This window comes from Melopsittacus undulatus, chromosome 9, assembly GCF_012275295.1.
Source record: "Melopsittacus undulatus isolate bMelUnd1 chromosome 9, bMelUnd1.mat.Z, whole genome shotgun sequence".
NCBI lineage: Eukaryota > Metazoa > Chordata > Aves > Psittaciformes > Psittaculidae > Melopsittacus > Melopsittacus undulatus.
In genome coordinates, this window is record NC_047535.1 from 42,069,652 (window position 1) to 42,079,701 (window position 10,050).

At 55.0% G+C, this 10,050-nt stretch overlaps 1 protein-coding gene across 1 annotated transcript in view; it reads right to left on the reverse strand.

Moving 5' to 3' along the window:
* The window catches only part of PLXND1 (plexin D1), a 79,447-nt gene extending 72,340 nt beyond the window's left edge, over positions 1-7,107 (reverse strand). The window contains exons 1-3 of the mRNA XM_034066551.1: positions 6,937-7,107; positions 4,872-4,952; positions 2,677-4,803 (exon numbers count right to left, since the gene is read on the reverse strand). Coding sequence (XP_033922442.1) covers positions 2,677-4,803; positions 4,872-4,952; positions 6,937-7,107 — 2,379 coding nt within the window. The remainder of the gene's footprint in view (positions 1-2,676; positions 4,804-4,871; positions 4,953-6,936) is intronic.
* Between the last annotated feature and the right edge of the window lie 2,943 nt (positions 7,108-10,050).

Sequence of the window (10,050 nt, forward strand, 5' to 3'; positions counted from 1 at the left end):
CTGAGGGCACCTTCCCGAAACCCATCACTGGCAGCGAGTGCTGCAGCTCCCTGGCTGAGTCACAACCGAGTGCTGTAGGAGAGGAGCATTCAATTAGACAGAAGAGCACACAAGGGGGCAATGATTTTCCTTTCACACCACATTACGCCTAACAGCCTGTGCTCCCTGTTTGTAACAACCAACTACTTCATCCCAGCAAGCACAGAATGAATCAGGCCATTTTATTTTTTCTTCCAGAAGAAGCTTAAAACCCAACCACCCAGTCCACAGGCAGAACCAATAAAGCACACTTTTGATAATACCAGAGCAACCACCAGGGATGCACCGGCTGAAGACAACCAGGAAACCCACTAGCGGGTGAAGAAGTGAAGCTCAGAATGGGAAGGCAGCTACATTCTGATCTGGTTCACCGAAGCAGCTGCTGCTTTAATACAGTTTCCTGCTGCGTTCCCAGGGCTGGACACAAAGTGTATTAGAGTATTTCATTGTCTTGAAGGTGGAAATTGATGTTAGGTTTTCGCAGCACAAAGAAACACAACATTACAACTCTTCTCTTGACACTGCCACTCTGGGACTTGGAAACGAAACAGCTTGTTAACTTGCTGGCACTTCTAATGATTAAGTAAAAAGCAAAAAACCCAAAAAGCTCTCCTTCTGACTCGTAGGAAGGCTTTCCAGCAGCCTTGGTCAGCGGTTTTAGAGGAATACACTTCAAATAAATGGGAAGCATAGAAATATTAGGCATGAACAAATATTAATGGCATGCTTCATTTATATCCTGCTGTACTTAACATCAAAGGATCTCAAAGCAGCTTTACAAATGCAATCTTATGCTACATGTGTTTCTGAATAATAGTAATAAATGCAATGCAGCAAATCAGGGAACTGAGACATCAAGGGTTGAAGGACGGGTTCAAGGTCAGCAACACAGCAGCAGTGTCACTCAGGACTAGAATGCGGTTTTCCCCATCCAGCCATTCTGCTGTTTCATGTAAACAGGTTTTCTCACAACCTTGTCTCGCTGCAGTGGTAAATACAGAGTGTTTCCACTGACTCCAACAGCACTGGTGAGGCTCCCCAAACCTTGTATTGCCTATTGCCTATCGCTCACCCCTGTCCTCCACAGGCTGCCTTTGTGGCATCAGCTGACAACACACTTCTGGTCACCTTCCTCACCTTACCAGGAGCATGCAGAGATAAGGACCCCTAGCAAGCTCCAAAGCAGAACAGGATGATGGGCCAGACCCAAAGATGGAGTGAAATCTCACTTCTGCACTGGGTCTCCCTGGAGTCCTTAGGGAATTAGCTGTCCAAATAGCTTACTGGATATAGCACTTAATATCTTCAACATGAATAGACTGGTGTTAGTCATGATTATTTTCCTTACTCTCTTGGGTGTCCTTCTGCCATTGACCTGCACTCACAGCTAGGCTGGTAACTCAAAGCTCCTTCCAGAAGCCCCAGCCACAATATCTCCTCTTCACCTGCCTGGTAGAAACCTCTCAACCCTGCCAGGGCTGAGGGCTAACTCGCAGGGTGCTGAGCTTCAGTCACAGCCGAGAAGAACTGTGGGTGCCCCCCTGTCCTGCAAACAGCATCCCTGACTCCTCTGAGAACTGCCACCATGCCAAGGTTTCAGGACTGGGCATCCCTTGTTTAACGCCCCAAGTCTTTGTGGAGTTAAGTCAAGAGCCAGGACAACTACCAGATTTCCTGGCTGTCAGGCAGCTTGCACTTTGCCACTGGGGAAAAACTATTCAAATTCGCTGGAGTAGGTCTATGAACCACTGCATTAAGGCTACGTATCTGAACATAGTGTAGAGATGCCACACAGAGCACTTGGGTTACCATGGTAAACCTTTCTCTGTGTCAGTGCCACTGCACGGGGAAGCCTGAGTCCAAACGCGCTGTCTCGCCTTTGAAACCAAACAGATGTTTTTACGATCTTTGACGGAGTTGAGTTATGCCTCCTTCCCAGAGGAAGGGAAAAAGGCAGAGCTGAAGCAGCCCCTTTTCCCTTCTCTTTTTTCTCCCAAGTACCTCGTATCTTCAGTGAAAGGGAAAAGCGGCGCCTTTATCTCACATTTACGGTCACTTGGTAACAAACGGCGACAATGGCAAAACTTCTGCCCTGAAAGCGGCAGCACAAGGCAGCCGGTGAATAGAGCCGCCGATGTGTGCGCGTCCGGCGGCGGCGGGACCGGCGGGTGCCAAACGGGGTGCTCCGCGACGGAGACGTCCCGCGAGTGACTGGGAACGGGGTGTGGGAACAACGGCGGCCCCGGCGGGTGTGGGGAGGGGGAAGGGCTCCCCACGGTGCGCACACACACATACACACACACATACACACACACATACACATACACACACACACACACACACACACACGTTCTCTGCTCGGTACGAACCCACCGCCCGGCTTTGAGGATGTGACCGGCGTGAAACGGCTCCCGCGCGAGCACGGCCGGGAGCGAGGCACGGAGAGAGCGGAGCGTGGAGCCAAGAGAGGGAAGCGCGGGGGACGGCAGCGCACTCGGTCGCGGGACGCGCTCCCGCCGGGGAAGCGGCGCGGAAGCAGCAGGAACGGGACGGGAGCGGACAGGACGGGGCAGATGCCTCCCGCTGTCTCCCCGCCCGGGACAAGTCCCCCCACCCCTCGCCTGCAGGTGCACGTACCTGTATGTTCCTTTTCTCGCAGGCCGGGCCGGTTCCCTGCACCACGCTGTCCAGCACAGTGACCATGCCGGCGGCCGGGCTGACGAAGCAGGAGTTGCGGGCAGCCCGGATCGTCTCCTCGATTTCGGCGAAGCGGAAGACACAGAGCGCGGACTGCGGCCGCCCCCCACCGCCGCCGGCCCCGGCCCTCTCGAAGACACCGAAGAGCAGCTCCTCGGGGGCCGGCGGGGCCGGACCCGGGGCTGAGGAGCTGCTCCAGGCAGCCCGCGCAGGGAAGACGGAGACGAGGCGGGTGAAGGCGTCGCTGGCGCCGCCGCAGCGCAGCCCCAGCTGGATGTAGGACTCGGTCAGCTTCTTGGTCTCACCGCTGCCGTTGAGGGTGGTCTCGGCCGCCTCGCCCAGGCAGATGCGGGCCAGGAGGCTGTGCGAGGGGCTCTCCTTGTCACCCGCGTTTGCCTCGCTGTTCAGCGCCAGGTACGCGTAGGGGCGCCGGGCGGGCAGCGCAGCCCCGCGCTGCAGGAAGGCTCGGACGAAGCTTAGCTTGTGCCGCGCCTTGGCGCCCTGCTTGATCTTGAAGATGTTGTCGTCGGAGGGGTTGATGTCGAAGGTGAAGAGCTTGGCTAGGTCGCCGCGGGCGTTGAGGGCACGGATGGCGATTTCGGGCGTGTTCTCGAAGCGGTGGTCCTCCAGGCTGCGGTTGCGGGGGAAGAAGGGGCTGCCGAAGCCGGTGTAGGTAGCGGCCACCAGCAGCCGCGCCCCGCCGCCGCCGCCGCGGCGCAGCACCAGCCCCACGGTGGAGGCGTTGGGGTGATTGGCCGCCACGTTCAACATGCTGGGGAAGACGGTGACTGGGTCGCTGCCGCCCGGCGGGAAGCGCACTGCCACCGCCGAGATGTTGGCCATGCTGCGCAGCTGGCAAAGGCCCTGGTAGATGGAGCCGCAGACGACGAGGACGCCCTGCTCGGGGTCGGGTTGCAGGATCTTGTTGTAGTTGTTGGTGAGCACCTTGGGGTGCTCGCAGGAGGCCTGCGGCAGCTGCGGTGCGTGGCAGAGCGGGCTGTCCAGCACCGGCCCCACCGCCGCCTCCGCCTCCAGAGCCAGCTCGCCCCCCGACAGCTGGAAGAGCCGGTTCACGGCCGCCAGGTAGACGCGGGAGCCGGGGCCGTCCAGGGCGAAGTTGTTGGTGAGGGTGGGTGAGAGGAACTTGCGCTGCACCTCCAGGCCGGCAGCTGGGCCGGGCAGCAGCGGCAGCAGCAGCGGCAGCAGCAGCAGCGGCAGCAGCGCAGGGGGCCGCGGCTCAGCGCCCGGAGCCGGAGCCATCCCGCCGCCCGCGCCGCAGAGTGCATGAGCCCTTCGCCGAGCGGCGGGAGGGGCCGGGCCGCGGGGCCGCTTCCTGCGGAGGCAGCGCCCGCCGCCGAGCGACGCCCGCGGGAAGTGGCGGCCGCGGCGGGTGCGCGGCGGGGGGCGGCGGGGCGCGATCGCGGCCGCGCCTCCCTCCCTCCCTCCGCCCGCCCACCCCCGTCCCCTCGCCGGTACTCGCTGGGTCCCGGTACGGACCCGTCGTGCGAGCGCGGGGAACTGACCGCGCACCGGGCAGCACTGGGCAGGGCGGCGGTCCCCGCCTCGGCCGCGCCTCCTGCGGGTTTTCCACCGCCTCCTTCGCAGGAGCCGGTGGGCCGGCAGGAGGAGGCGGGGGGGGCGGGACAGGGGACAGGACTCACCTTTCCAGCGGCGGTACAGCACAGCCAGCCGGAGCAGGCAGACCCCGCAGCGCCGGAGCAGGCAGCACGTACAGAGGGCAAACACGCAAAGCACGTAACGGGGGTGTCCCCCGCCTTCCCCCCAGCAATGACACCGCCCGGGGCTCCCGGACCCGTCCCGTCTGGGCGGCCGCGCTCGCCGCGGGATGCGCGTTTGAGGGTAGCGGGGGATGTCGGGGGTGTCAGCTCGGCCCCAGGGTCTCCCCAGCCCAACCACCCTCCCGGGGGACACCGACAGCTCCCCAGGGAACGGGGCGGTGGCAAAGCGCGGCCGGCGCCGGGCTCCACCCCTAGAGCAGCTCTGCCAAAAGCGCGCCTCAGCCGAGGACCGTGCATCTCCTCTGCCCTCCAACGGGCTCTTCTTTAACTGTGGAGGGAAAGAGAAGAAACCCAAAAAGACATAAAGGAGCGATGATCTTCCCAAATCCCACCTACGGGAATCCACCGCGGGGAGAACCTCCCAAAAGCGCAGGTGCCGCTGATCCACCCGCTCTTGTCGGCGTGGGAACGCTCTACCTGTGTGGGTGAAGGTGTCAGTTCACATCAGCTGCAGCTCTTCCCTCCTAGGTGGGCATGGGAACGTACTCCCTCGTCATGGAGGGGAATGCCCTGAGGGGCTGAGGAGCACTGCAGGGTGAGATGATACAGAGAAAGTGAGTTTCATCCTGGCACAGGACACAGCCCGGGGCCACACTCCCTGCCCACACAGCTCGCGGCCTTGCAGGCTAAGCAAAGAGCCCTGAGCTCTTTGCCCAGACCAGCCCTCACCTCCTGCCACCCTATCGTGACAGAGAGCACAGCAGTAGCCTCCGAATGCACCCAGGAGGGACCCGACCCCTTGGACCCCGGGGCATGGGTGGGCTCCAGCACACTGCAGATAGCCTGGTCATGTGCTTTCAGTACTGTATGGATGCTTTAAGCTGAAGCAATGGCACAGCAGGCAGCCAAGTGGAGTGGTTATAGGATGTGGGTACACCTTTATCTCAAGCCTCAGTTTCCATTAAGAGCAGAGACTGGTCTGGAGCACTCACATGGTGGAGGAAGGCAAAGGAGAAGCTCGTAGGCTTGATTTCATCATGGGGCTGCAGAAGCACAGGTCCCCTTGTAAAGGCTGACCGTGGAGACACCTTGCCATCCACAAACAGCCAGCAGCATTTAAAATAAGGATGGGAAATTGAGGCTGGTATTTGGTCATGACTTCTGGAAACACTCCACAGGCAAGCCCTGGAACACTGTCCTCCTGCTTCCTGTCCCCCCACTGTGCCTTACTGCTGTGCCTGTTCCCGTGGCATGGGTCTTTGTCCATACAAACATGATAGTGAGGCTGATGAGGATTCTGCACGACTTCTGGAGAGAAAAAAATCCTCTTGTCTAATCTCATTTCTACACCTGCCAATTTCCCTCTCCCCTTTCCTGACTCCTCTCCCTCTTCCGATCATTAATTAATACACAACTGCCTTGACCACGCCATGTCCACCGAAAACCTGCACTATGTTAAATGCTGGGCTCTCGTGCTATGTCACTCATTATCTGTGCTAATCATACCCTTAATTAATAGACTTACTGACTGGTTTCAAATGTTGGACTCCCTGGTGTTGGGGTTTTAAAACTACAAATTAGCAATTTAAAAACTTGATAATGTCTTTAATTGCACAGAAATAAACCTCCATGATCCCAAACCCTTAATCTGCCTATTTTAGGATTTCTGACTGCTGCTAACCCTGATAGCCGAGTATCTTCCATGTCAAACCAGCCTTTTAAGGCACATCAAATTAGGTTCCAGATTATAGTGAGTTAAAAAAAAAGGCCAAAGAACATACAAAATGTGACTTACCCAAAAGTACCCAGTGCTTTGTCAGAGGAAATCCCCCAGGAGCTCTGACTCCCATTTCCTATTCCCACAGTTATCTGCACTGATACAATTAAAGGCAAAATATTTGCGGTATTGAAGGATTATTTGACAAAGATTTTACTGCTCTTGTCATTAGGAAACAATTCTCTGATAAGATGCTTTGAAGCAAATATATTCCAGAAATTATTCCCCACCCCTATTATCTGGGCTGTTAGAAACGCCAATGAGTATTTCAGGGTAATGCTGCTAATGGAGCAGTGGTGGGGTTTTAATTCCTCATACACACATCTCACCATTATTTTTTGTTCAGGAACTTAAAAAAAGGTCAAAATTAAACCACATGCCTCTTGCCATAGACCATCATCCCCTGCCAGAAACCCTTCCCATTTGGCTCTTCAGCAGGTTTAAAGATAACAGTCTCTCAGACGTCTCTGTGGGGGAGAGGGGCTGTGTGCACAAGAACTCAAAAACATTTTAATTATTAATAAATATATTTACACGAGAACAGTTTCCCTTTAGGGGAAACATGAGTTACTCATGCAATTACTCAGGTTATATTGACTCAACACTGTCAAAACCCAGGATCTAATCGCTTTAATACAGGGAGTATAAACATCTGTTTATTTAGCGGGTTTATCTGCAAGGTACCCACCGGAAAGGGCTCTGTGCAGTGGGAAGGGAGCTCTCCCCGGCGCCGGAGGTGGCCGGGTTCGGCTCGGCAGCGCTTAGCCCGCACCGGAGGGGAGGTGCTGCCTGCGGAGCGGGCGTGCGCGGCGCCGCTCGGGAGTGGGCAGCCGGCAGAAGGGCAGCGTGCTCCATGTCTGTGCTTTGTGACATTGGGAAGGCTGGCGCATGAAGCACTGCTCCCCTCTGCCCAGCAAGGCCACCCTGCAGAGATGAGCTGCGGGGAACCAGGCGCCACAGAGCAGCTTCTGGGCACCCACCAGAGGAAAAGTCACCCCAGAGCAGCAGCAGGTCTCAAGGTGCTTCTGCTCTGATGAAGGCAGACAGTCCTCCTCTTTCCCTCTCCACTCTTCACCTCTAAGTGGGCTATTTGGGTCATTTTCTGTATGATTGCAGGGCAGGTTGGCAGGAGACCTCAAGGTGCATTCACAAATGCTTAGCAGACACGTGTTTTGAATTCTTTTGGCTGCTCGCTTTCCTTCTCAGAAACCTGCACTGATGAAAAGTGGCCATTGAGTACCTCTACTGGATCAGAGCAGGGGTCCAGCTCCTGCCTTTTCCACATGCTGAGAGAGACAGCTAGCAGTTACCTGAGAGAAGACAGAAAGAGGCTGGCAAAAGCAGAGCAGACCCGCTGGGTCTCCCCTGTCTCAGCCCAGAGCCATCCAGGACAGTGCTCTCTCTGAAGCAGTGTTTCTGAACAGAGGGGAGCCATGCACCAGGAAAACAAAAGCAGAGCTGAGGAGTAGCCAAGAAACACTTGGGCATAGAGAAATCATTGCCCTAACAAGAGCCATTCGCTGATCACCCCACTCATCTGATGCTCTCCAGTGCTGCCTGCCACCCTGCCTTTATCCAGTCATTTGTTAGTGTCTTGTGTCATCAAGCTGGATACATCAGCAAAGTGCTCAGTGAGGCACTTCAGGGCACTCAGAAATAACATAGGGATTGGAAATAGGCTGATTAGCAACCCTCTGTATACTTTTGGATGAGTGTGGACCAAGTTCCTATTTTATTGCTATCAATCTGTATTGCAGGCACTGCTCATGGAGGAGGAGGCCAGACCATCATTACCATTACCACTAAAGATTTAGCACACTGGGAGTCTGCTAGGTGCTTAGCAGAAAGATTAAGGCAAGGTCGCTTCTCAAATGTCCCTTAGTCTAAACACATGCTCCATTGTGGTCTCCAGCTCCGCTGCAAATGGCTGTGGCACAAATTGCACCGGCACAGCGTGCTCCACTGCCACCCTGCTGCTGGCCTCCAGCCCTGCTCTGAACAAGGGTGAGAGGGATTTATGGGGACCCGAGGCACTTTCTGAGTAAAATCATACTCTTTTTCCCGTTTTTGCTTTCAAAGATGAACCTTTCCCATTGCTGCCTCAGAGTATGTAATGCAGTCATAACCTTGTCTGCAGCATGCAGCCAGCTGACATGCTCACCATGAGGGATTTGCCTCCAGAGAGGAGCTGTGCAGACAGAGGATGTGAGCATGAAAAGGTCTCCTTCTAGGTTAATGACAGATTCGGTGCTGGTGAAAAGTTCAGACACACAATAATGGCAGGATTTTCCAGGGCAGGAGGTTTATCACAAGGCAACAAAACGTGTGTATTTTCCAGCCCGTGCTGAGGTTTGACCCAGCTGGAAAGGAGAGTTTTCACGTTTCAGGCTCTCAGCAGGAATGCAGAACCAGCAGGTTCCCAGTTTCCCACAGATCTCCCTGGTGACTTGTTGCTTTTTTTCTTCCTTAGAGACCTAGGAAGGGCTCAGCCCTCAGCTCTCCCAGCTTTACACCAGTCAAGGTTGGAACCATGGCTGGTGAGGGAAAATGCATCTCCAGCTCTGTGGTGAGGGAAATTCAGCGCATGCTGAGGCAAGTGGTCAGATGAAGACACAAGCATCTGACTGATGCCCTGCAGGGACAGCACAAACACATTCCCTGGAGTATAGAGAAAGGAGGGAGCAAGTCCCCTTCGAACTCCAGCTCGCTACACTAACCGTCTCACATCCATCACTGTCCCTTGTAACAATACAGACCTTGGGATGTCACAGGTAGGCACGGGTGCAGGCATGTATGGCAGAACAAGGTCCCTTCTTCAGCCAGGTCCTAGCCAGCACCAGCCTGAAGGGGTTTCTGGTGGTTGATCAGACTTGATGTGACTACAGGGTAAAGAAGAGTTTCATCCAGTCCTGCTCTGAAATCCAAGGGAAGTGAGGTACATGACACCTCTTCAAGCTTGAGAGGCATCAGGTAAAGGTGTTTCAAGACCAAGCACCTGACTGGTGTCCTAAAAGGACAGCACAGACACATTTCCTGCAGTGCAGCAGAAGGAGGATGCAAGTCCCCAGTGCAGAGGCCCATCCCAGGACAGCATGACAGCTCCTGCTGGAGCAGCAGCAGCATCTGACACAACAGGGACTGGCCATGTCTCATCCACACAGGCTGCGCATCTTGACTGCGTTCCAGCAGTGTAGGATGGAGCATTTGGCTCTGAGCAAAGGAAGTGAAGGCAACATAAAGCAGAGCATCCCCTCGTGGGGATTCACAGCGGGGGCCATGCTGATTGTTCAAAACAAAGCATGGCTGCATTGGAAGCGAGCCTGGTTTTACCCCAGGAGTCACACATGAAGGCCATAGCTGACCCAACCAGCAAAGCCCTGCAATAACAACCAGCAAGGCTGAGCCTACCAGCTTTGTTCAAACATCCTCTGCCAAAGCCTGGAGGAAATTTCTCCTTATGAAGTCAGGCAGGATCGTGCTGCACTCTTTGCAATATGCTAACTTTCCAGTGAGCAGTTGCTCAATACGTGCTTAAGTAGACAGGCCACCACTACTCGTTAAGCAAAACAAATGGGAAAGGGGGGAAACTTACAACACAACAATTGCTTTCAATTAGAGAAAATATCTATTGCCAAAATATGTCAGTGGGATTTGACAGACTACATTAACTGTATACTACTGAAGAACTGGCTGAGTTAAAATACAGCTTCAACTAAATAGGATTTTAAGCCCCTTTCACTCTTTCCCAGAGAACAATCACCAGGCTGTAAACATATTATTACAGTCCATACTACCTTT